This window comes from Mus caroli, unplaced genomic scaffold, assembly GCF_978045245.1.
Source record: "Mus caroli unplaced genomic scaffold, Mus_caroli_1 scaffold_8, whole genome shotgun sequence".
Taxonomy (NCBI): Eukaryota; Metazoa; Chordata; class Mammalia; order Rodentia; family Muridae; genus Mus; species Mus caroli.
The window spans coordinates 122363673-122390360 of NW_028227263.1; the positions used below are offsets into that span (position 1 = coordinate 122363673).

A 26688-nucleotide genomic window follows, 5' to 3' on the forward strand; every position below is an offset into this window, starting at 1 on the left:
ATCTACTCTATGGGAATGCTCAGGCACCCCATGCCTCAAAATCCTTGAAAGATGGGTATAAGCTACCCACATCTTAGGTGTCATGAAGGTCTGTACATGCATGCATCACAGGAGCACAGCAAGGAGATGGTCCAGAGGGGTGAAGAGTCCATTTTTCATGTGTGGTATCTATGTGTGTATATGCATATTTTCGGACGCGTGTATACATATGTGTGGGTCCCCATGCTTCTGTGTGAATGTGCACATGGAGCCATTTCTCCCTTCAGTTGATTCTGTGAGAATATTTTCTTTCTCAATCTCCCAGCACTGGGATTACAAGCATATACCCACACCTGGCTTTTTATATGGGTTGTGTGTATCAAGTTCAGACACTCATGCTTGCATGATAAGCCCTTTACTAACTGAGTCACTGCCCCCCATCTCATCTCTGCCCTTACGCCACACCCACATGGATTGATGATGTGACCTCAATGCTTTTCTAAATGCTGTGTTTATTTCATTCCCACTACATCCTCCGAGGTGAGACAAACATTTCACAGATACTGCAGTGCTAGGACGTGAAGGAGAGGGGACTCATGTCTTCAGTTTTCCACCAGTTTCGGTCATCTTCATCAATAGCATACCAATCACCATCAATCACCACGTGGGGCTTGACAAACTGCACTTCCTCCAGCTGTCTTCTCACTCGGGCATAGTACTCCTGCTTCCACAGGCTGGGAAGAAAGAGATTTCATGCTAGGACCTACTGTCCTGGAAGCCATATCAAGACTACAACCCTTTTTGAGAACTCTCAATGAACATAGTACATCACTCCACCCCCATAGATTAAAAAGTCTAGGGAAGGGACTTCCAAGGCCCCAGCCCTAATGGAAGAAGGAGAATCACTTTCATTTCTTTGAAGACCTGGTAGGTTTCTCATGCTCCAGGGAATGACACCATACCCCTGTGCCTATGAACTTCAATAGTTGGAGGCAGTGGGTTATTAAACTAATTTAAAAAATTAAGTTGTGAGAGAGATATATTGGAGTACCATGGGAAGATCTGGAGGAAGTAGTGGCAGGTGTATATCATCAAAAGATGTGATATGGATGTATAAAAGTTTCAAAGAGTAAGCACATTATTTAACAAAATAAAAGGACTGGGGAGATGAGCTCAGTTTATGAAGTACTTGCCATGAAAGCATCAGAAACTGCTTTTAAACCACATGGAAAAGCCAGGCTTCCAGGCTGGAGAGACAGCACAGTCTGAGGTCAAGAGCACTGGCTGCCCTTCCAGAGGACATGGGTTCTATTACCAGCACCTACACAGCAGCTCATAACCACTAGGCCCAGAGGAGTGGCTGGCCTCCGTGGGCTTTGCATACAAGTAGTATATAAACATACATTCAGGCAAACATTCACACCCATAAATTAAAAATATCTAAAACATAGAAACAAAACATAACCCAAGCTGGGCCAGGTGAGGTTGCATACAGGTTTAATCCCTCAGGTAGATCTCTGTAAGTCTGAGGCCAGGCTGATGCCAGGGCAGCCAGAACTATACAGTGAGATTCTGTCTTAGACAAAACAAAAAACAAACCCATCATGCAACGTCCAAGACGGATAGATACTCTGAGACCTCTCAGGTTAACCCCTTGGCCTTCACATATACCGGCACACATATGCATGTGAGCCACAGAATCCACACATATAATAGTAAGTCCTAAATGCACAGGGATCTACTCTGTGTTGGGCCTTGTCCCAGATTTGAGGCACAGTGATGGGCAACGGCAAGGACAAGGGTAAGGCAAAGTCCCACCCATTCCAGTCCAGGAGAAGGGTATGCAAGGATTTAAATTGCTGCAGAGAAATCCCATTTTGCCTGTAACAAATAAATTGGTAAAAATCTAGGTCTGTAGCCGGGCGTGTTGGCGCACGCCTTTAATCCCAGCACTCGGGAGGGGAAAAATGTGTGTGTGGGGGTGGGTGTATGGATGTGTTCCAGGTGAAAGTTGGGGGGTGGGTCGGGGACCCAGAGAGGGAGGAAGGGGGGAAGGAGGAGGGAAGGGGGCACATGTGTGGGAGTGCAGAGTTGAGGGGGAAGAAGGGAGAGAAAGGGAGAGAGAAGGAGAGAAAGGAGGAGAGGGAGAAGGGGAGAGGGACAACAAATACAAGCAAGAATGCAGAGAACAGAGGCCAGCATTGGGTGCCTTTTCCCCATCACTCTTCACTTTGAGACAAACTCACCAAATCCAGGGCTTGCCAATAGGCTAGGCAGGCTGGCTAACCTACAAACTCCAGCATCTTTCTGGTCTCTGCCTCCCTAGTGCTAAGACTGCAGGTATGTGCACCACCACAGCTGGCTTTTATATGGGTTCTAGAGACCAGCACTCAGGTCCTCAAGCTTGTGTGGGAAGCACTTTACAGGAGGAACAATATCCCCAAGACTGTACCAATTGCTAAGTCCATTCTCATCACTGTGCATTGTAGCTCATTGTTACAGCTGGCTCTTTTAAACAACATTCTGCCTTTTGCTCTTGTTTGTGCGTGTACCTTGTAATGTACTTATGTAAAGATTGCCAACCTCACTCAGCCAGAATTCCCAACCCTCCATTCCCTCCTGTCTGTCTTCAATGATACTCCATCCCTATAAGTCACTCCTGGGCCTTTTGCACTTATATCCATGTGCTGAAATTTTCACTTTGGATAAATCATGGCTATTATCTGGAGAACTTACTCACCAGTCATTTCACCATCAGCCTCACCTGGGCTGCTTGCCCAATCTTCTCTAGCCAAATTATTTGTTTTTATTTTTGGAGCAGAGTCTTGTTACACAAGAATACCTGGTCCAGAATGTACTAGGTATGCCTGACTTCAAACTTGCAGCAATCTTCCTGTCTCTGCTTCCTTAAAGGCAGGACTACAGACACGCACCACCTTGCTCAGTGCTTCACCCAAATTACTTTCTTGGATTATAAGTATACTTGGGCATGTGGGATGGCTCAATGGATAAAAATACTTGATGGCCAAGCCTGACACATTGAGTTTTATCCCCAGAATCAAGAAAGAGAAAACTGACTTTTTCAAGTTGTTCTGACTCCACATATGCACATAAATAAATGTTAGTATTTTTAAATGTATGTGTATGTGTCTATATGTGCCTATTTCTACTATGCACTTGCAGTGCCCAGAGACCTGGAGAGGGTATTAAAACACGAAAACTCAGATATAGGCTGTTATGAGCCACCAAGTGTGCTCTGGGTACTGAACTCAGTTCCCTTGCAAGATTAGCAAATCTTTAAAGTTATCTAGCCATTTTCCAACCCCATTTTAACCCACTCCATTTAATAATGAGTGGGAGGCACCATTTATCAGGACTCAGGAACTCACCAGTGGCTACTTTCAATATTTAACATGCATGACAAACTTGTCTATTTTTGATTGAGGTAGGGTCTGAGATTTATGCTGTCCTAGAACTCACTATATGTAGTCAAAAATGATCACTTATTTATGGCCTTCCTTTTGTCTTAAGTCTGACAAGGACTACAGTTGTAGGTATGAGTCACAACACTTGGCAAAATTAACCATCTTAACTATTTGGATGTATTAGTGGCATTACACACATGTAGTGCTACCACCTTCTTCATAACTCTCCCATCATCTCAAACTGAAAAGCCTGTAGATGATAAATATCAACTCTAAATTTTCCATTCCCTTTTAAATTATTTTGGCAGTGCTACAGATGGAACCCAGGACTTTATATATGCGGAAAAAAAAGGGCTCTTCTCTGGAGTTTTAAGCCTCTAACCTTCTTTGTTGTATCCTTTAGCAACTTCGTCTTTCTGTCATGATGAGTCTACCACCTAGGAATTTCATATGAATAGTATCACACAGCATTTGCCTTTTGTGACTACTGACTTCACTTAAAGTCATTGTGGTTTATTCATGTAGGAGCACACATCAAACTCCCTTTCTTGAAAACTGCCACTAAGAACATATATGTACACATGTTTTTTGAGACAGGGTCTCACTGTGTAACCTTGGCTGTCTTGGAACTTTCTCTGACAGTGGTTATCAACCTGTGGATCCAGAGCCTCCCAACTTGGGGGCTCACATATCATAATAGTAGCAAAATAAGTTATGAAGTAACAACAAAATGATTATATGGTTGGGGGTCACCACAACACAAGGAAGTGTATTAAAGGGTCACAGCATTAGGAAGGTTGAAAACCACTGCTCTGGATAAAGACAGTTGCCAAGCCACGGTCTCAACTACTTTCAATTGCTTCTGTTTCTCCAATTAACGTGTCAGAGTGCCTGAGTTTATGTCTCAGGAGACAATTTGGAACTTACCCAATTATCCACAGGTTAGAGACAGGGCTTTGGAACGCAGAGCACAGCTTCAACATCCCTGATGTACTGAAGTCATTCTTCACCAGATTTAGGCTGTTCAGGTGAGGGTTGCAAGAGATGGCCAATGACAATGCCTCACAGCATTTGGAAGTCAACCTACATGCCCCCAACCTACCAGAAGACCAAGAAGGAATCCATTAATGATGGACCCTCCACTTGGCTGGCCTTTAAGAGTTCAACCACGTGCTTACAGGTGAGAGGGACTCCATGCAGAGCCTGACTTAATTGCTCTTGGAGAGAGCCCAACATTCTCATTTCTAAGTTCTGGTTCTGGCTCTGATTGCTGCTGAGTACCTCAAAGTGCCTTTGTGAAACAGCCCAGCTACACTGAAATCAGGAATATGACAAGAAATACAGAAACACTTGCTGATACTGCGCCAAATACTCAGTAGGGTGGGGAGCTTCATGAAGTCTGGACATGCTCATGGTACAAAGTTGCATGGGTACTGCTCTTGTTGAGGGCGCTCTTAAGAGATTATCACACCTAGGAGGTCAGAGCTTGGAGACCATGACATAGGAGATAAAGCTGAAGACTTTAAAGGTTTAGGGTTTTAGGAAAATGGATGAAACTGGCAGTTAGCATAGGAAGTGAAGTCAGGCAGATCTGGAAAGTCAAATATTGCATTGTTTTCTCTTGTTCGTGGAACCCAGATTGTAAGTAGGTACATAAAGTCATATGTAGATATGATGTACATATATACATAAATATACGCCACTAAAGAAGATGTGAAGCTGATTCTAGGGGAATGAAAGCAAACTAATAGGGTGGGAGGGGAGGGGTGTGAGAGGGGAGGGATGGAGGGAGGGAAGGAAGGAGGGAGGGAAGGAGGGGGAGAGAGAGAGAGAGAGAGAGAGAGAGAGAGAGAGACACACTTGTCAATGTATATTATATACTTGTGTGAAAGTGTACCTGTGAAACCCAATACTATGTAGGATGAATGTATGTAGTAAAAATTTAGGACTTTATCCTAAGAGCAGCATGCCAGAGAGAATATCATTAACAAGGGGCACCGGAACAATTAATCAGAGACTAAAAGCATCTGCTGCTCTTGCACAAGACTTGGTTTGGCTCTCAGCTCCACACCAGATAGCTTACAGTTACCCATTAACTTTGGCTCCAGGAGATCTGATGCCTTCTCCTGACCTCTCCTGTGGGTACAAGCATGCATGTGATGCAACTAGAGATGCAGGCATGTGCGCGCAAACACACACTTATACAATAAACTTTAAATGAAAAGATCAAGTGACCATGGAGCTGGGCATGGCAGCACACTCCCATAATCCTTACACTGAAGAGGCTGAGACACAAGGATTGTAAGCTTGGCCTGCATGGAGAGACTCCACCTCGAAGGGGCGAGGGCGAATCAGTTGATAATGGTATTATCAGATACTTTAAAAGTTACGATTATTTGTTCTGTGTATATATGCATGTGGGGGGGGGGTCAGATGAGAACTTATAGCTTGTTCTCTCCTTCAACCTAGTGATAGAATTCACATTGTTGGATGCCTGCTGAGCCATCTCACTGGCCCATAATCTAGTAATTAGATAAATTAGTTTTATTTCTATTTATGTCTGTTGTGTGATTCTGTGGGAGTGTATGAGTGCATGTGTGAGTGTGCACACATGCACACTCATGAATTAGATCTCACAGAACTCAATGTAGCCCAGGCATCAGACCCAAGATGATCCTCCTTCATCCTCTTGTGTGCTGGAATTACAGGTGTGAGCCACCGTACCTGGGTAGGACTCTGGTCTAACAGACTCCCAGGTGGATGACATGATGACTAAAGACTTAAGAACCACCACTGTTCCTAGTTGTTCTGTATTCATTCTTCCTGCTCAATTAAATGTGCTGGACCACCAAAGTATTAGTTTCTGTATTTCCAGCACCAAGGGCGAAGTTCAATGAGCATCTATCTGAAGGTTCCCCACTTGAAGATCAGGAACACCCAGACCCATGACCCCGAGGTTAATACTGTATGACTTTATGAAGTCATTAACATGACAACAGCACCCTGGTTTCATGTTCAGGTCCTCTCACCTTCACTAAACCCAGCCCCTCAAAGAGGTGATCCCAAGAAGTTACCCAAGTCTCCTCAGGGAGCTGCTATTTTGCTTCAGTCCCTCGCACAGGGTTATGACTCCTTTGTCACCCAGGGCGTTGTGACCAAGATCCAAACTTTTTAAGTGCTTGGTTGTTGTGATCATACAGGCCAGGTCCTCGCAGCAGTTCTGTGTGAGTTGGCAGTCCACTAGTCTGCAAGAGACACAGAGGACCCACATCTTCAGTGGGGAACAAATACAGCAAGAGTAACATTCGCAAACACTCAGCACATATGCCTTTATTTCCTTTTAATAGAATGTCTTGGGGTCAGTGAGAAGGCTCAGTGGATAGAGGTACTTGCCACCAATACTGCTGACTCTAGTTTGATACCCTAGATTCACATATGGTCGAAAGGGAGAACTGTTTCCTGCAAATTGTCCTCTGACCCTGTTGCAATAAAGGCTCTCACCCAAAATTAAATATAATTTAAATAGAGATGGTCTTTATTCTCTGTGGTGTACACATGGGTGCATATGTGTATGGGAGTGTAGGGGTAGTCACATCTGTGCACATGTGTTTGGAGGCCAGAGATTGGCCTCAATACAATCAACAGAAACACTTCATTTCCGTGTACCTTAAGCTTGCCATTTTAGAGAGACTTGCTGGCCAGTGAGCCACTGGGATCTTTTTGGCCCTCCTTCCCTAATGCTGGGTTTACAGGCTCATGTTGGAGGCTTTTATGGGGATTATGTGAGTCTGAATGCAGGTCTTCATGCTTACTCAGCACGTTCTGTATCCAGGAAGCTAACTGCAGTCCCAAGAGGTAGCCTTTCTAACCTATTCTCATGAATGGTACAGAGTAGATGTTATCCTGGGAGAGGGATAGCAGTGGGGAAGAAAATGCAGTGGTTGAACAGAGGCATCTTTGAAAAAATAACTTGTATATCAATTGAGTCTCAGATACAGAAGGGGCCAAAGTTGTCCACAGGCTGAGAGACAGGCAAGGACTGAAGAAGTAAATTTTACTACAGAATGCCAGGACAGAGAGGAAAGGACACAGAAACTCATTGTAGTATACCAACAGAAGCTGGGATTTCCCAAAGAAGTGGAACCTTGTGCTTCTGTTGCAGAGTGGGGTGAGTGGAGAGTGACACCACAAGAACAGCTAGATGGTCGGAGTCTATTTTATATATCCCTGCCTGTCCTAGAACTCACCATGTAGAAATCATGTGGCCTCTCAACTCAGAGGTCCTCCTGCCTCTGCCTCCTGAGTGCTGGGATTAAAGGCATGTGCCACTATGCCTGGCTGCTTGAGTTTGATAATTCAAAGATTCTCAAAAATTTTGTACTAAACCCAGACACCCACGAAAATTTAGTATCACATTGATGCCCACAAGGGAAAAGTCTTACATCTAACTTCATGTGACAGCTCATGGCTATAACATATCTGCACTTGAAGCTCTGTGTGAAACCACTTTTACACTCTATGTTTAAGGAATGTATGAAATATAAATCCTCTTTACATTTAGATTTTGGGGCTAACCCTAGGGTTGGGGGTGTGACTCCGTAATAGAGCACCTGCCTAGAATCCCTCAGTGAGAGCCTGGGGAGTGTGGCTCAGTAATAGTGTATATGCATCGATCTTGGTTGCACTCCTGGAGTACCTCAAACAGCACCCCACTCAAAAAAAAAAAATCTCTGAAGCCATGAACAGATTTTAGGGATCAAGGATGACTGAGAACTACTTTTGCCTTGGGGTCCCTGTTCATAGTAATTCCTTCTTTCCTTCAACTCTGTGAATTCAGCTCCTCACTTTATCTACTGTGATGGCCAGGAAGAGGAGTACTTGACCCTAGAGTTGGTTTTTGATTCTCACATCTCCTTATCCATCTCTTGCTCTCCAAAAACCTGGCAGCAGAGATGACCCTTAACCCCCACTGTTCACTCACTCCAGTTCTTTAAGGTAACAAGTAGGTTCCTTTAAAGCTTCACACAGTAGCTTCATTGCATCATCCCCTACAGGGTTCATGGTCAGGCTCAGGTGCGTCAGCTTTGTGTTGTTTGCAAGTCTCAATGCCAGGAAGCCGTAAGCATCACCTACAATGTTGCAGTGATTCAGTCTGTGGAGACAAATGGGAGAGAAAGATCACCACTGTTCTTTCCTATGACCTTGGATAAGAGACTCCTCTTGGTCTCAGTTTACCCTTCTGTAGGATGGGACTCCTATTTATATTGCCCATTGCTGTCAGCCTCAAGTGGAGGTGATTAAAGAAGTTGGTAGTTACTAGCCTTAGGCCATACTGGAAGAGTCTCAAACTGACCAGGCTGGCAAGATGGCTTAACAGGTTAAGAGTGCTTGCTGTCAGAGCCGGGCGTGGTGGCACACGCCTTTAATCCCAGCACTCGAGAGGCAGAGGCAGGCAGATTTCTGAGTTTGAGGCCAGCCAGGTCTACAAAGTGAGTTCCAGGACAGCCAGAGCTACACAGAGAAACCCTGTCTCGAAAAACCAAAAAAAAAAAGAGTGCTTGCTGTCAAGCCCGAGAATGTCAGCCTGAGTTCGTTCTCTGGGAACTACATGGTGGAAGAAAATAACTGACTCCTACCATCTTATATGGGTAGGCCACCCATATGCCTGCTGTGCAGGCACACACACAGGCACATGCATGTACACACCCTCTGAACCTCTAGTCCTCCTGTATTTTTAATAGGATGAAAATATTAATTTTATTGTATATATGTGGGACTGTACTTATGCTATGGTGCATGAAAGGAGGTCAGAGGATAATTGGTTCAAGTTAGTTCTCTCCGTCCACTGTGCAATCACAGGGATCACATTCAGACTGTCAACCTTAGCAGCAAGTGCCTTTACCTACTGACCCATCTTGCCAGCCCCTATTTATATATTTTTTGAGACAGGATCTTCGGTAGGCTAGGCTGGTTGGGAACTCATTTTGTTGATGAGGATAACCTAGAATTTCTACCTCCACGTCCTGAATATTGTCATTACAAGTAAGCGTGACTCCATGCAGCTAAGCTTATATCCTTTAACAGACTTCCTGGATTATTCAGACATGCTGAACACATATTTTCACATTTTTGAAATGAAGGTATGTGCATCAGCAAGGATGTGCCACAGGACCACTTGTGAGACTCAGCTCTCCTTCCATTATATGGGTCCTGGGGATTGAACTCAGGTCATCAAGCTTGGCTGCAACTTCCTTTACCAGCTGCCTCATATGTTTTATTCACAAGAAGTTATTAGTGGGCTAATTATTAGTGGGCTAATTTAATTCCCTTAAAGCAAAGGGAATGAACAAGAAGAAGCACCCCACACCCCCAACCAGAATAAACAGCTTGCGTTAATCAGTGTTAACAAGAATTTCATTCTTTGTCAGACTTAAGATTTATGGTTGAAGGTAACTTAGTTTTTAAAACATTTACATGGGACAAGTGTTACACAGCAGCTGAGGAGAATGTCTTCCCACTGTGGCCTGCACAAGTGGTGCTCCTAGGAGCTTCCAACACCATGTATCTGTGGTCTTATCCCTGAGCCAACTGCTGCCTCCTAAAAAAATATTTTCCTAGGTACGTGTCCATGTGTGCATGTGTGTGTAGGCCCTTGACAGTTGTTCCTCAAATGAGATCACAAGTCTCATGAGGCTACATAAGATCCTGCTCTCAGAAATCTCAGGTTGGAAGGATGACTCAGTGGGTAGACTGCCTCTTAGACAATTGTCTAACCTGTGTCTGGATCCCTAGAGTCCAGCACATATCTGTATCCCCGCACCATGAATGGTAGATGGGAGTGCCTTAAAGCAAGAAGGTTGGCTGCTGGTGTTTTCCTTGATGGATCTCCACCACCTGATTACACTGAGGCAAAGTATCTTCCTTGAACCTAGCTAGCTTGCCGATTTGGCTAGTCTGGCATATGCAAACAACAGAGAGCCCCAGCTCAAGAAGGTGGAAAGTGAGACTCAGTGGCCAAGGCTGTCCTCAGTGTGGCATGCACATTTCTGTACTCACATGGATGGGTGTCCCACATGTGAATGTTCACCCCCTCCTTGATACACCAACACCCCAACTAGAAAGTGACTGCAGTATTGCTAAGCACCAGGAGGCTAGGACATCCCTTGTGATGTTCTAGATAACACTTGTCAGGCACAAGCCACTGTAGCTGGATCCACAGTAGACATGAAGGAAAGCATTGTTCCATGGAAAACACAAAGTCAGAGTTGAGTGGCTGATGAAAGAACAATCAAAGATCCCAGGAAGAAAAGCCTGTGTCACCAGGAATAACAGCTTCAGACTGGGCAGTCAAGGATACTTAGGGAATACAGCTCCACTATATTTGAAGGAAACCTTTTCCACTACAAGAAAACAAAGACAGATAGGATTTACAAGGACAGAGCAAAGCACAGAAACAGAGAGGGACAGGACTCAGCCCAGATGGCTACCCTACACCTGTGTATTCAACAATATCTGTATCAAACATTACAAAAAAAATGCTGTGCCTGAAATAAACATATAAAGCAGTTTTGTGGTCCATATTCAGTAATACGACTACATACCATATATACTTCACTTTGTCATTAGAAGGCATAGTGTGTGCAGAGAAATGTGTACAGGATATTGCAAATACACCATCTTATATTTTTGAAAAATACCGTAGAACTTGAGATGACTGGGTAAAGTTGTTTGCAAGAGGACCTGAGTTCACATCCTAGGAATCCATAGACATGCAGGTCAGACTTAGTGACCTCCTATAATCTCAGTGGTTCTGAGGCAGAGATAGGTCCACTGAGCTAGCTAGCTGGGATAGATGAATTAACAACTGGGTTCAAGCTAGACTCTAGACAGAAAGTGACTGAAAACAGCAAACATTCAGCCTCCACATGCACACACATCTGTACCCACACACATACACATCCTCTTAACCGCCTCTCCCCATAAACATACACAAGCAAATTATAAAACAAAGGTTGTGTTTGGAAAGAATCTTGAGGGCTGGAAAAACAAAACAAAAAATCGGCATAGTGGGTAAAGGGGCTTGCAGCCAAGCCCAGTGATTTGAGTTTGACCCCCAAGACCCACAGGGTAGGAAGGAGAGAACCAACTCCTGCAAGTTGTCCTCCCAACCTACATGTGAGTGCTGTGGCATTTGTACTCATCCCTGTATATAATCATGTAATAAAAGCCCAGAATCATCTTCAAAACATATACACAAGTAGCAATATCAAAAAGGTTTCATACTAATGAGAGTCAAAGAACCGGAGCCCTAAACATACTGGGAGTGCTGAGAGGAATATGAGCCTATGAACCGCCCCCAACTTGAACAATTGGTTCCCCGTTAGTAGTGCCCCCTAGGGAGACTGTGGAACCATTAAGAGGTGGAGCCTTACTGGAGGAAGTGCACAGCTGGAGGTGGGCTGTGAGGGTTACAGCCTCATCTTACTTCCTGTTCTGCTTCCTACCATGTGTTTAAAAAAAAAAAAATGTGCTCAGCGGCTTCCTGCTCCTGCCATTTTGTTTTTCCTGACTACCGCCACGCCATCCCCATGGAGCTGGAATCCCTCTCTCTGGAAACATGAGATAAAACAAACCACAACCCCCTTTCTTCTTAAAGTTACTTTTTGTAAGGGTGTTGCATCACAGCAATAGAAAAGTATCCAATACACTGGGGGAAGCTGCTTCCACTGTACCGCATACCGTCACTCTAACTCCCACACACCAACCTCCCACCCACATCTTTCCCTTATAGAACACACACACCTATTAGTCTGAAAGCTGTGATGGCCTCCCAAAGAAACTAACCAGACTCACATCAGCCGCTGGAGAGCACATTCTGGATTCCTCAGGAACTGACACAGCAGTTGCACTCCTTCAGTCCCCAGGCTGTTGTTTGACAGGCACAGGTGAGTCAAGTTCTGGTTGCTGAAAAGGGCTGAGACCAGAAGGTGGCAGCTCTCAGGTGTGAGGCCACAGCTGTCCAGTCTGCAAGGAGAACCCCATAACCCCAGAGAAAACAATGAGGTCCATTCTTGTTTCCCTCCTCTGAACTTGCATTCCAACATTTATTATGGTACTACTCATAACAGCTAAACTATGGAACCAACCAAAGTGTCCAGCAACAGAATAATTTATATGGAAAATGTATATACAGTTAATGGAATATTAATGGAATATTTTTCCAGCCTTCACAAGTACGATAGTTGCCATTTGTAGAGAAATGGAGGCAACAAGAGACAAGCATATTAAGGGAATCAAGCCAATTTCATTTGTGGTTCCTAGACTTAATTTTTTATTATTTAAAAATGTTTATGTGTATTTGTGCAAGTCTGTATATATCTATCTGCATGTTATGTGAGTGGCCAAAGCAGGGGCTAAATTCTCTGGAGCTGGAGTTACAGGTGATTGTGAGATGACCGATGTGGGTATTCAGAACTCTGGAAGAGCATCAAGTGTTAATAACTGCTGAGCCATCTCTACAGCCTCACACTTTTAAAAAGTGGATTTATTATGTGCCTGCATGGGGTACAGTGTGAGGGTGAGTACAGGAGTACATGAGCATGTACACGCACATGTGCACATAGAGAACAACTGAAAGGAGTCACTTTTCACTATGTGGGTTCAAGTACTAGGCTAAGATTGCCAAGGCCTGGTACTGATCCCGCCAGCCAGCCCATGATTTTATGTGCACATACAATTGTATACATATAAACATCAGGAAAATAGAAAAGAATGTGTCCAGAGAATAAAAGGAGATAGTGGGTGGGCACATGGGTGAGAGAAAGGAGAATATCTGTGCATGAGTGTTATGTTAACATACAGGATGTGCATGTATAGGGGCTGGATGGATAGCTCAATGGTAAAGAGAGCTTGCTGTTCTTCCAAAGGGCTTGAGAGTTCAGTCCCCATAACCTATACTGAGTGGTTCACAACTACCTGTAACTCCAGCTCCTAAGGATCTTATGCCCTCTTCTGTCCTCCCCAAGTACTGCACTAACACACAGACACCCACAAAATAGAGATCTTAGTAAGAACACACAAAAACATTCATTGAAACTTTCTTTAACTACTGAGCCATCTCACTGGCCTAGGATTTCTTTGTTCCTGTCCATCTCACTGAATACCACTATGAATCTATGGGAGGAAACTCCTATGTGTGACAATAGATTATGTAAACTGTTTGATTACATATTTGAAGTAATTGACATATTTGCCAATGCGAAATCTATTTGATTACCTCATACTTAGCCATTCAAAGGAAAGCTGTCAGACTAGAAAACAAAGCTTTATAGACCCTTTCTCATAAGGCTGTGGCCAAACTAACCACTCCAACAAACCTGAATTCTTAAGATGGCCTGTTGCATGTACCTGTTATTCAGTATCACTAATAGTGAATAAAGAAATCAGCTGGATTGGTCCAATGTCCAGAAACCACGTTGACATTGTCATTTCTTCTGTTTCTGGCCTGTAAGATTTTTATTTATGTGTGTATGTGCATGCAGGTGCAGTGCCTACAGAGGTCAGAGGAGGGCACTGGAGCCCCTTGAAGCTGGAGTAACAGGTAGTTGTGAACCATCTAATATGGGTGCTTGGAATCCAATCCAGTGGCAAGTGCCTTTAAGTCAGAGCTATCTTTCCAGCCTTGCTTCTGGCCTCTAAAGGGCGACTTGTACTGTGTGTTTTCGGTGACGTTAATTAGAGCTATGACAGGTGCCAGCACACAGCTCTGAATGGTGACTGTGGATCAGAGTTTCTGTTTTGCCCATTGATAATAGTTCATCCATGAATGAGTGACTTAGCCTAAACTTGCCTCCTTGCTTACCAGTGAGACTAAAGATGGAGCCACTCCATAGCTGTTTGGAGAAGGCAGGCAAGCAGGCACTGATGAGAGCTGGTAAATCTCATTTCAATTTAAATGGTGGTTTCTACAATTATTACCTCTTCACTCTCCTCTCTGCACACAGGACAAATGGACAGTAACAACTGGCCCAAGTTTCCATGTGGAAGCATGTCTATAAAACAACATTCTTAGACTTGTCTCTTCTCTGTTGGCTCCTTTGTCTCCCCAGGTCAGAGTTATCTGGCATTCAAGATGATCCCTCTGTTAGGACCCCTCCTCCTCTTTTGGGCATGTGTAGTGTATGCATGTGTGTATATTTGTATGTCTGTGATTGCACATGTATGCGCAGGTGCAAATGTCTCTGCACGCATGCTTGAAGCCCAAGGTTGACATTGGGTATCTTCCTTGCTCAATCTCCATCTTTTCATCGAGGCAGGGTCTCTCTGACTGAACCCAAGGCTCATCAGTTTGTCTAGTCTGAGAAGCCAGATTGCGCTGGAGATCCCCTCTTCCTCCTCAGTGCTGTATGTAACCCACCAAGCCCATCTAGCATTTACAGGGCTTCTGGTGATCTGAACTCTAGTCCTCATGCTTGTACAGGGCTTCTTCAACAGTCATCTCCCCAAAACTTCTTTCTGGTTTGTGTTATGTGTAATAGAGAGGAAGGGGAAGAGCGAGGGAGGGGGAGAGAGAGAGAAGGCAAGAACTCATTGTGTAACCCAGGCTGACCTCAGACTTGCTATGATCCTTCTTTTTTAGCCTCCTGGGTTCTAGTCATATACAACTATACCCTGTTGGGTATTCTAACTATATAACTGTGCCAACCATGTACATGCTCTGCTTTGGGCTTGAACAACCAAGAAGAAAGTCATTGGTCACTGAACAAGTGGATAACTATAACTGTGGAGTCAAGTGTGAACTAACCCACTTAGCTCATATAGGTATCACACTCTAAAAGAGCTTTGTTAAGACATAGGTCTTTGACTGATACCCACTAGGCTCCATTTCAACAGAAGGGCTGCCATGATTGAGTGAATGGGGTTTCTTGTATGTCCCAACACCAGGGCATTCCCATGAGGCCATAGCTACCATCCTCATTCTGGAGAAACACTCCCCAGCCCCACCCACCTCTGGGGCATCTCAGATGCAATAGAGTCATGGGATGAGAGGAAGGGAAACTCACATCAACTTTTGCAGTGGACACGTTGAGCTACTCAAGGCATTCCCAAGGGATATCATGCTTTTTACTCCCACTGTATTTTTGGCCAGGCTGAGACACTTTAGGCTGGAGGATGAAATAAGAAGCGTGGAGATCATCTCATAGCCAATGAGGGTTAACTCACAGGAATCCAACCTGAAGAGAGAGGCAGCACAAGATTATTTTCTTGTCCCTCTTTGGTAACCCTCTCTCTACTTAGCTCCTTAGGAAATGGAAGAGACTGCTCACACAAAGTTTTACTTCTCTCTTCCTTATAGCAGCCCGTCAACACTGTCAACCAGCACACCACACCCCCATAGATGCAATACGCCATCTATATTTGCCAAATGGAAAAGAAAAGCATGGGCTGGCAAGTTTTCAGTGGATAAAGGTGTCTCATCACACATACTGAAAACCTGAGTATGAGCCAGGACCCAAGTGGTACAAGGAGAGAACACATTGCTCCGAGTTGTTCTCTAACCATACATGCTACATGTGTGTGTGCGCACACACACACACACACACACACACACACACACACATCTAATTTAAAAAATAAGCAAACCAAAGTGTCAGCTCCTTAACATGTCTTGATAGGGAACACTTCACAAGATGGCCTGTGTCAGTTCTCATTGAGAAAGTTCACCATAGTTACATAACCATTCAAAAATTGCCTGAGGTTACTTGTGACCTTTTTTTTTTGAGACAAGGCCTTGTGTTAGCCCAGGTTAGCCTCCATATTGCTAAAAAGCTGAGGTTGATCCACTCCTTCTGCCCTTACCTCTGGAGCACTGGAATTATAGGTTTAAGCACTATGCTTGGATTTGTGCACCTATGGGGACTGAACCCTGTGCTTCTTGTATGCTCTATGATGAGCCTGTTACTAGCTGAGCCTTTCTACCCCTACCATTTTACCACCCTCCACTACTTTTTCTAAAAACAGGCTATCTAGCTAGAGCAGGTTGGCTTCAAACTTGCCATCCCCATGACTCAGCAACAACAGTGTTAGGTTACAGGTATATACTCGTTTTATATTTCTTATTGTATATGTGTGCACACACATGTGCCATAAAGGGCATGTGGTCAAAGGACAACTTTTAGGAGTTCCTGTTTTCTCTTTCCTCCCTCCCTACCCCCCCCCTCCCTCTCCATCATGGGGGGTCTGGGAATTAAACCCAGGTCATCAGGCTTGGTGGCAAAATCCTTTATCCCCTGGTCCTGTTTTAAGTGCTTACAAAACACTGAATTTTTATAAACATAGATGCAATATTTATACCATAAAAATTTTTTTGAAATGTTCAATTTGTTGGCATGTAGCCCATTCTTTTGTCCTGTCTCCCATCCCTACTATAGCATTGCCAAATCACTATGGCCCCCGCCTCCAGAACTTATCCATTTCTAACTCCCTAGAGCAGTGGTTTTCAACCTTCCTAATGCTGTGACCCTTTAATACAGTTTGTGTTGTGATGATCCCCAACCATAAAGTTATTTTGTCACTACTTCATAACTAAGTTTTCTACTATTATTGAATCACAATGTAAGTATCTGATACACAGGATAGCTGATAAATGAGCCCCAAAGGGTTCACTGTGGGACCGTGAACGGCAGTCTGGTTTCTGGTTGAACTAGGGTTGAAACCCCAGTGACCCCGCAGGTGACCCCTCAGGGGATAACCATGGAAGAGACAATAGGCATTTTTGGCACACTCCTGAACACCAGACCCCTGACATGAGGCTGCAGCTCTCCATAATAATTCTGCGGCCATCAGTCACATAAGGTCAACACCCCAAGCCAGTCCACAGGTAGAGGACATGACCACAGACCACCTAGCCTCAAGACAGATCTCCATTTTGATGAGGCACTTAAAGGTCTGAAGAGCTTAGCTAATAAACTCCCCTTCCCAGACACTTCTCCCTGCAAAACATTTTACCTCAGGCCTGCCCTGAGAAAGTGGGGTACAGTTTTTATTCATTGCCACTCTCCACCATGACAATAAATGTCTTTAAAACATGGACTGTCTCTTTTCATTGGGATTCACTGTGAGAAGCAATGGAGCAGGCCTTCATCTAAAGAGCCAGCCACCAAGTCTCTTGCACAAAGCCTTTCAGTGCTCCCAGCCATGATTTCCACCAAGCCAAGCCCCCATTGAGCAAGCCAAGGACTCTCCTTCCCACAGGACTCAGCCAGAGCTCTCCCCTCTTTTCCTCTTTGGCCCTGGGCTAGATCCAGCCCATGGGTCCCCAACTCCATTCTCAGCTCTTCTGCAGCTCCCAGTGGTGTCTGGTTGCCCAAGAGTCTGAGAACCTAATGGCTCCAGCCTCTGTGCAGGCCTGGGGATTCCTGAGCCAGCTCCAGCAGTCCCTGAGACTTCAGACTATGCTCCCCCACCTTTGGAGTAGTGTCCAGCGTCTTCACATAGCCAACACCAGCCCAGCACTAGCAAGGGGTAAGCGTACTTCATAGCTGAACTGTATTAAAGGGTCACGGCATTAGGAAGGTTGAAAACCACTGCTCTAGGGAGTTAGAAATGGAGAAGTTCTGGAGGCGGGGGCCATAGTGATTTGGCAATGCAATAGTAGGGATGGGAGACAAGACAAAAGACTGGGCTACATGCCAACAAACTGAACATTTCAAACAGATTTAAGACTCTTGTCTCCCACTTCCACTAGTAGCCAGAGCCCTGGGGCAGAGTGGATGCAGGCCACCTTTTAACCCCCAGTTCACCACCCACAAGTTGCTGTATTTTTCAACTTCCTGGAAATCATTCCAAATTTCAAAGTAAAAAGTCACACACTCACCTCAGAGTCTCCAGGGAGCACTTTGGATGTTTCAGTGCTTCACAGGCTAACTTCATGTCATCATCCTTCATGGGAGTGTTCCCTAGATTGAGGTACTTTACGTTTTGATTGCTAAAAAGGAGCTGCCAGAGATATTTCAGGCCAGACACTACCTCTGCACTCTTAAACCTGCAGAAGTGGGAGGAGGTGAGAGAGAGAATGGTCATATTTAATTGTTCATTTAGTTATTAATCACATTTGATCAATAACACTCTTCTGTTTACCCATCTTGCCAGCTCTCAAAGCTGTAGCTCTTTGCATACCGTTTGTTTCTGAGACAGAGTTTCTGAGACGTAGCCTATACCGTGTGAAACTGTTACTCGAGTGCTGGGACTGCGTCCCTGTGTGAACACTCCTGTCAGTTAAGTTCGCCATTTCTGAGATGGGCTCTAATTTATCCTAAGCTGGTCTTGCACTCACTATGTAGCTGTGGATGATGCTGAACAGCTTTTTAACAATCTTAAAGGTTTTTGTGCGCATGTGTATTCGGTACCCATGGAGGCCTGCAGAGGGCAATAATAGCTCATCAGAGCTGGAGTTACAGGCTAGGAACCCAACTCTGGTCTTCTGCAAGACGCTACTGACCTTGGACTTCAGGTCCACCTGCCAGCACTGCCCCAAGTGTTAGGATTATACGCTTGTGCCCTCATGTATAGTTTACGTGATTCTGGTGGTTGAAGTCTGCCTTACTGCATGCCAGACAAGAATTCTACTTACTAAGCCACTCCCCTCAGCTCTAATTGCCTTTAACTGTACAGCATCCCACAGTGTGCCAGAGGCCCCAGGAACAGGACATTAAGCAATCCTGTTTTTGGAGAGCTCTCTCCAGAGTGCTGGTTCTCACCTTTCCTAGTGCTGTGATCCTTTCATAATTCCTCATGTTGTAGTGAACCCCAACCATAAAATTATTTTCATTGTTACTCATGGCTGCAATGTTACTATTGTTATGAACTGTAATGTAACTATCTGATATGCAGAGTACCTGATATGTGACCCTCATGAATGGGCCATTTGATCCCCAAAGGATCACAACCCACAGGTTGAGAACCATTTGTTTACAGGGATACCAGATAGCATCAAACACAAGACTTTGCTTCATTACTGGGCGTGGCCACACCTACCTGCTGTCCCCATTTTTGTTGTTTTGCCTTGTTGGTTTTTTTTTTTTTTGTCAACTTGATAAAGCTAGACTCTGGGGAGGATGGCACACCTGAAGGGCATTTTTGGTTAATTAATGATTCATGTATGAGGGACCAGAGCACTGTGGGCAGTGCCACCCCTGGACAGGTAGTCCTGTGTGTATAAAAAAAGCAGGCTGAGCATTCAATTGGGAGCAAGCCAGTTAAGTAGCATTCCTCCATGACTTCTGCAGTTTGTACTTTGACTTACCTCAAAGACACAATATGACCTGAGAGTTATGGAAGAAAACTTTCTCCCCATGTAGCTTTTAGTCATTGTCTCAGATGGGGTTTCTATTGCTGTGATAAAACTCCGTCACTGCAGCTTGTAGTCTATCATCTAGGGAAGTCAGGGCAGGAACCCAGTGTGCATTAGCAACTGAGAACTTGACCAGCCCCAAGCTGGATGCCATGTGGATTTTCCCTGGCTTGGGAGGACAAGTTAAAGAGTGAGCTTCTTAGCCGGGCGTGGTGGCGCATGCCTTTAATCCCAGCACTTGGGAGGCAGAGGCAGGCGGATTTCTGAGTTCGAGGCCAGCCTGGTCTACAAAGTGAGTGCCAGGACAGCCAGGGCTACACAGAGAAACCCTGTCTCGAAAAACCAAAAAAAAAAAAAAAAAAAAAAAAAAAAAAAGAGTGAGCTTCTTGTCTAAAATAGAGCTGGGGATTTATCCTCCTTCCCCAAGATACCTGGCATCTGTAGTAGGCTCAGATTTGTATTAGTGTTACAGCGTGAGGCTGACTCTCAAGGTTAGTGTTTCTTACAACAGGTCAGATCCCATAGCCTGAGGCAAACAGGCCATGTCCCTTCCTGCAGCTCTCACTGGGACAGAGGTAAATGGTCTATGCTGTGACTTGACAGCTCTCAATTGGGTTCTTCATGCTCCTTGTCACATATGCTAACTGAACTAAATCATGTGATGGGAAACTTCTTACTACTCCTAAAAACCAAACTTCTATGTTTTGGGGATTTGGTCCAGAGACTCCTCAGAGGGATTTGCCAAGATGTGTTAATGAAGGGATTGCCGTCCTTTGACGCAAGCCCAACATCCTTCTTGGGATGACTTGAGCATACTCTCTCATTAATGTGTATGTGTGTGCATGACTGTACATGCACCACATACATGCCAGGGCCCATGGAGGTGGCAAGAGGAAACTGGATTCTCTGGAGCTGGAGTTAGAGAGGCTGTGAGCTACCATGTGGGTGCTGGGAACAGTGCCTGAGTCCTCTGCAAAAGCAGCTGATCCACTAACCACCTAGCTATCCCCTCTCACCCCTCTACCTCCTCCTCTCTCTTAATAAAGCTGCTCTCCAGGGTTTAAAGGAAAATCTCTCCATTTTAAAGGCCTCATCATGTTTGGATCTCTCTCCATTGTATTGTTCCTGTAAACTCTGCTCTTCCTTCCATCCAACTGCCTCTTCTGAAGGGAATCACGTCAGCTTCTTCCCAGACTGACTGCTGTTACCCCTGTTGTATTTAACCATTAGCTGGTCACATATTTGTACAGTTTTAGAGTTATCAAAGAGTGATCAAGGAACAATATAAATCATATAACTTGAACAATTACCTCATGTTATATTATTGGCCCCAAAGTCCTCCTCTCCTGTTCTTCCTTTCTAACCAATTCCTACTTATATTTCAAAATCCACAGTAATGAAACTCGCCTCAAACCCATGTATCTCTTTTTAGAAGGTCTTTTGCTCAGCTCCCATTTCATGCTTCTGGAGACTTGGTTCATGCAAGAGATCTTTTATAGCATTTATCCTTTCAGAATAAATCTCCCCAGGGTTTACAGAAGAACCTTGCCTTGGCAGGATAAGCCCCGGCAAAGACTGCTTACCCCAGGCTGGGTAGCACTTACGTCAGCTCCTGTATTTTGCAGGACGGATTCCGCAGCTCGAGGCACAGTATCTTCATGGCCCATTGACTCAGGATGCTGTCACCCAAGTCCAGCTCCTTCAAGTTCCGGTGGTTGCCAAGCACAGAGCAGAAGTTTCCCCACCACTCCATGAGGAGGGGCTTACATTGTGTCCTGTGTCAGTGAGGGGAAGAAGTGAGAGAAAATATGATTGAACAGGTAGATTTGAACATGAGTGACTGCCACAGCAAGGCCAGCCACAGGAGGGAGACTAGACTGTAAGGGAGCACGGGACAGCTGAGGAAATAAAGCCAGCTCAGTGGAAACTACCTGGTACATGATCTACAGGATCAGCCCTACAGTCAGACTCCTTTGATACTTCAATATTCCCCGGGGATATGCTAGACCAATCAGAGGAGCCTTCAGTCCTTCCAGTCATCTGTTGACTTAAATTCTAGCTCACTAATGGTGAAATGGTATGGCTGTGTTGTATGGCACTAAAAAATGATTGTATTTTTAAAATTGTGTAACCGTGTGCATCTGTGCATGAGTCTGTGCATGTATGTGTCTGTATGTGTGTGTGTCTGTGTGTTGTCTTCATGTCTCTGTATCTCTATATATGTGTTCATGGAGGCCAGAGAAAGGCATCAAATCTCCCTGGAGTTGGAGTTATAGGCAACTATGAGCCACCCAAAGTGATGCTAGGAACCAAATCCACATCCTCTGGAAGAACAGTAAGTGCTCTTAACTACAGAGCCATCTCTTTAGCTTGGATTTTATTTTTTCTCTGGAGATATGATCATTCCATTTCCATCTTGGAGTAGATGTTACCACTTCCTGTTAGTTATGGCAACTACCTGGACAAAAACAGTACAGGAAAAGCCAAGTATATGGTAAAGGAAGTGTGTCTAATTTCTAGTAGTGGCAAGAGGAAGGTTACAGGACCCCTGACATGAGACTCCAACTCTGACTCCTTGTCCTCCCTCAGCTGCAAGTGATCTTGGAGGATGCTAGAATATACATGGAAGTGGATAATTGAAAACATGTCTCCATGACAGCTCCCATGAGGACATTATCTATGTGAGGTGGGACTTTGCTGTGAGGCCTGAGTACCTGAGATCAAACCCAGAGAACTCTGCGGTGGAAAGATCTATTACTGCTAGTTGTTCTCTGATCGCCACACATGTCATGACATGCACACACCTGTGCACACACACAGAATAGACAGCAGACACACACACACACACACACACTAAAATGGAACCTTGTTTAAAAACAAAATTCTCCAGAAGTAGATAGTGGGATGGTCATGACACCTGAGACTGGGAGGAGGGGAAAGGAAACTCAAAGAGTCAATCAAAAGGAACAAACTTAGATCTGCACATTGTGTTTTAATTATTATATTGTGATTAATGATATTAACATGTTTCATATATACTTACAATTGCTAAGTGATCTTAAAACTTGAACATCGATCCTTTCTCTGTAACCAGCTTACAGAGATGAAGGTATTTTATTATTAAAAAAAAATTAAATTTTGGGCTGGAGAGATGACTCAGCAATTAAGAGCACTGACTGCTCTTCTAGAGGTCCTGAATTCAGATCCCAGCAACCACATGGTGGCTCACAACCGTCTGTGATGGGATCTGATGCCCTCTTCATCTGGTGTGTCTGAAGACAGCTACAGTGTACTTGTATATAATAATTACATCCTAAAAATATTTAATATTATTTTTCATTTATGTGTATTGCAAGTCATGTGCCTAGGACTATGTGCATAAAATGCAGGTGCCTGTGGAGGCTAAAAGAAGGTGCTGGAGCTCCTGGACACGGAGTTGTAGGTAGTGAGACACTCCACTGGGTGGTGAGAACCAAAATCTAGATCTCTGGAACAGGAGTGCATGCTCATAATCACTGAGTCCTCTTCTGCCTACTTTTGTCTGTTAATCTGTCCATCATTCTGACTATCAGATTTTGGAAATGATGGGCGCCAAAGCTGCTGCCAATCTCTAGAAATTGCCTTTTAGAAGGGAAAGGCTGGAGCCTGGTGTCAGCCAGAGGATAACTTGTCCCCCTAGAAAGCAATTCCACACAGAGCAGCCCACCTTGCTAGAGAGACTGGAGTCCAGATGACATGGCAATGATGGGTAGGGCTCATGCACTTCACTCAGAACTACTTAAGACATGCAAGTCCCTGAACTTGTAATGTCATGAAGTGACAAAAGATAGGCTATGGGGAGGGGAGTCAAGGTAGACCTATTGACCTTTGAACTCTGCCCCTCTTTCTACTGTGGCCTCATTGAATGATTCTATTCTGCATTATTAATTTGGCTGTTCTAATAGGCTTAGTGGTAGAACCTAGGTTGACACGTCTGTCACCCGAAGTTCTGGAATTGCAGGTATGTACCCAGTCTATGTGGTGCTAGGATTGAACCCCAGGCTTCATTCATGCTAGGCAACCACTCAACTGGCTGAAATATATCTACCAGCTGAGCTATATCCCCAGAATGGTACTCCGTTTTAAAAGGGCTTTTCCTCTAGATAATGGCAAACTAGACTCAGGTCAAGTCCCGTTAGTAAGGAGTCATCTTTTAAGTACCTTCTAGTATCCTAAATATTTCCAAAGGTCATGTCTAAGCATAGTAATATACAAAAATCACTAACTGGCTTTGGATAAAAATTATCTGATACTTACTCCTGGAGAGTAACAACAGGGCACAGCTCGAGAGTATTATCTATGGAGAGGAGGTCTCTGATATCCACCCGGATTGCCTTCAAGTTCTGACAGCGCTTGAGACAGTAGGAAGAGACCTTCAAGTCCATCTTCTGGTTAATCAGCAGCCACACTTCTTGGAAGCGGTTGAGAGCCCTGTGAACAAACTCTTCATCCTGAGACTCAAACAGACAATAGAAGGCATCCAGGGTGTCCATCGGGCTGGTGCCATTGACCTGCTGACCTATCAGAGAGACCCAGTGTTGGAGCTTCTGCTGAACAGTTGCAATCACGGGACATTCAAACAGAACCTCCAGAGTCTTCAAGATATCCTTGTTCATGAGGCCAAATAAGAAATGCTTCATCCCGAGGAGGTGAGTGTCATCGGTTCTCTTCACCTCCATGATGCTCCTTTGGTTTTCAATGAAGCAAAAATGCTGATTCCATTCCCTCAGCCCTTCTAAAACATAATATAAGGCAGCAAAGAAATCCTGCAGGCTGAGGTGGAAGAAACTATAACACTGCTCACTGTTGTGGCCAACCTGGAGAAGGATGTTCATGTGAAAGAGGGCCAAGATCTCAGACTCCTTTAGGCTATAGTTCTTCAGGTCATCATCATAGAACACCGACCTCATGGCCCACACTCCTTCAGCTGCCATCATGCACAAACCCACTAGAGTAATTTGTTCTTCCTGACTGAGAGCGCTCTGGGAAGGCCTTCTCAAGGTGAGCTGGTGGAACACCCACGTGGCATACAAACCAGTGAGAGTCTGGCAGGGTAGGGTGCACCTCTTTCCCAGTTTCTTCTGTAGCTGTAGAGCCTCACACACCAGGGAGCACACAGAGGGGGCCTGGCATTGGTCAAACAGCTGGTGATTTTCTATCAGAGAATGGAAGACTTGCATTCTCTCACACTCATTGGAGATGTTCTCGAGGACCAGCTGAGATCTCCTTGATGCAGACAGTCCTTCAACCAGTATATAGAGGGGGGACACAACCATTGACTTGAGTTTTTGTAAGCCTGTGTTTCTGGTGGTAATGATGAGAAAGGACTGGGGTAGGAGGGCCTTCCTCAGGAGGCTGTACATCAGGATGTATATGGGCTGTTCATCCTTCCAGTTGCTGGATAGTGTCATATCATCATGTTGGAGGACAGAGTCCATATCATCCAAGCCATCTATGACAAACAAGAGTCTTTCTGGTTGGGACATGATCTTTGTCACTGGAGCCCAGGAGTCTGGCCACTCCTTAGCAATCAGCTGTGCCAAACTGCTCTTCTCTGTCCACTTTATTTCTCTAACAGAGAAGAAGATGACATACGACATTTTTTGGAAGAGTTTACCCTGTGCCCAGCCAAGAACAATACTTCTAGCCAAAGCTGACTTCCCAACTCCTGGTCTTCCATGTAGGATAATGGTGTGAGGCTGGAAGGTTTTCTGGTATGGTTTAAAAGCATCAGACAATAATTTCATCTCTGGGCTGTCATAGTGTAGATCCACACTTGTGTCGAACTTAGCTATCACATGGGCCTTGTAGTCTTGTAGGTAACCTCCATTATCTGAAGTCAGATAAGAGGACATAAGAAAAACTGAACAAAGTCTTATTTTTAGTGAAACTGACATGTATATCTGCATCATGAGTATAATTAACAATGGCTTAAAACATCTCAAGACAGATGGGAGGAAATCTGAATGGATTTATCATAAAGAGATAGGGGAAGTTTAAGGTGATTAATATGCTAATTGCTTTTAATTGACCACAAATATATTTATAATGAATCAAAATATGTTGTACTGAATACATACAAATATGAGTTGACACACACTCTTTGGTTTTAAGTCAGATAGCTATATACAATGTTCTTGCTACTTCATTACCTGTTTTGAAAGAAGAGGTTCATAACTCAAGTTGGCCTCAACTTTGCTATGTAGACAACAATGGCTTTGAACTTCTGATCCTCCTGTCTATGTCCCAACTCCCAGGACTACAGGTGTGAACCACCATGCTTAGTTTTATGTTGCACTGAGGACTGAACCCCATGGCTTTATGCATGTTAGAAGACACTCCACCAACTTAGTCATATCCATAATTCAGTCTAGCTTCTTCTGAGCCATGTTTTTCTTATGAAATCCATGTAGACTGGGCTATCGTTGACTAGTAAGCTGTAGAGACTTGCCTTTCTCTCCATCCCATCTGTGACTATAAGTACACTGCCATCATACCCAACTCTTTATGTTACTCTGGGGTCCTAAACTCAGTCCTTCATGCATACAAGATCTTAATCTCTATTTGCTGAATTAGACCAATGCATTATCTTTATATTGAACATTAGCCATGCTAACATGTTTAGGTTTGCATAGAGTGTCAGAAGGCAGCCTGCAGTTGAACCTAAGACTACCTGGCTTTGCTCCCCCCCCCCACCTACAGACTTAATTATTACACCCATGCTCCAGACTGCCAAATAAATCCTTTCCTTTCCAACTTACTTTTTAGTTATGGTGTTTTAATGTAGCAATAAAAACCCTGATGACAGATATAAATTTCTTTAACAAGGTAGTTTTGAATTTCTTTAACAAGGTAGTTTTGAACAAGTGACATGACAATGATACTATTTGCACC

At 44.3% G+C, this 26688-nt stretch overlaps 1 protein-coding gene across 1 annotated transcript in view; it reads right to left on the bottom strand.

Annotated features, from left to right (window-relative positions):
- Positions 1-550: 550 nt before the first annotated feature.
- Positions 551-26688, bottom strand: part of LOC147003412 (NACHT, LRR and PYD domains-containing protein 5-like) — a 38633-nt gene continuing 12495 nt past the window's right edge. The window contains exons 8-16 of the mRNA XM_085842469.1: positions 24052-25627; positions 21360-21530; positions 18280-18447; positions 15467-15637; positions 12258-12428; positions 8386-8556; positions 6479-6649; positions 4332-4502; positions 551-713 (exon numbers count right to left, since the gene is read on the bottom strand). Of these exons, the coding sequence (XP_085698595.1) occupies positions 551-713; positions 4332-4502; positions 6479-6649; positions 8386-8556; positions 12258-12428; positions 15467-15637; positions 18280-18447; positions 21360-21530; positions 24052-25627 (2933 nt within the window). The remainder of the gene's footprint in view (positions 714-4331; positions 4503-6478; positions 6650-8385; positions 8557-12257; positions 12429-15466; positions 15638-18279; positions 18448-21359; positions 21531-24051; positions 25628-26688) is intronic.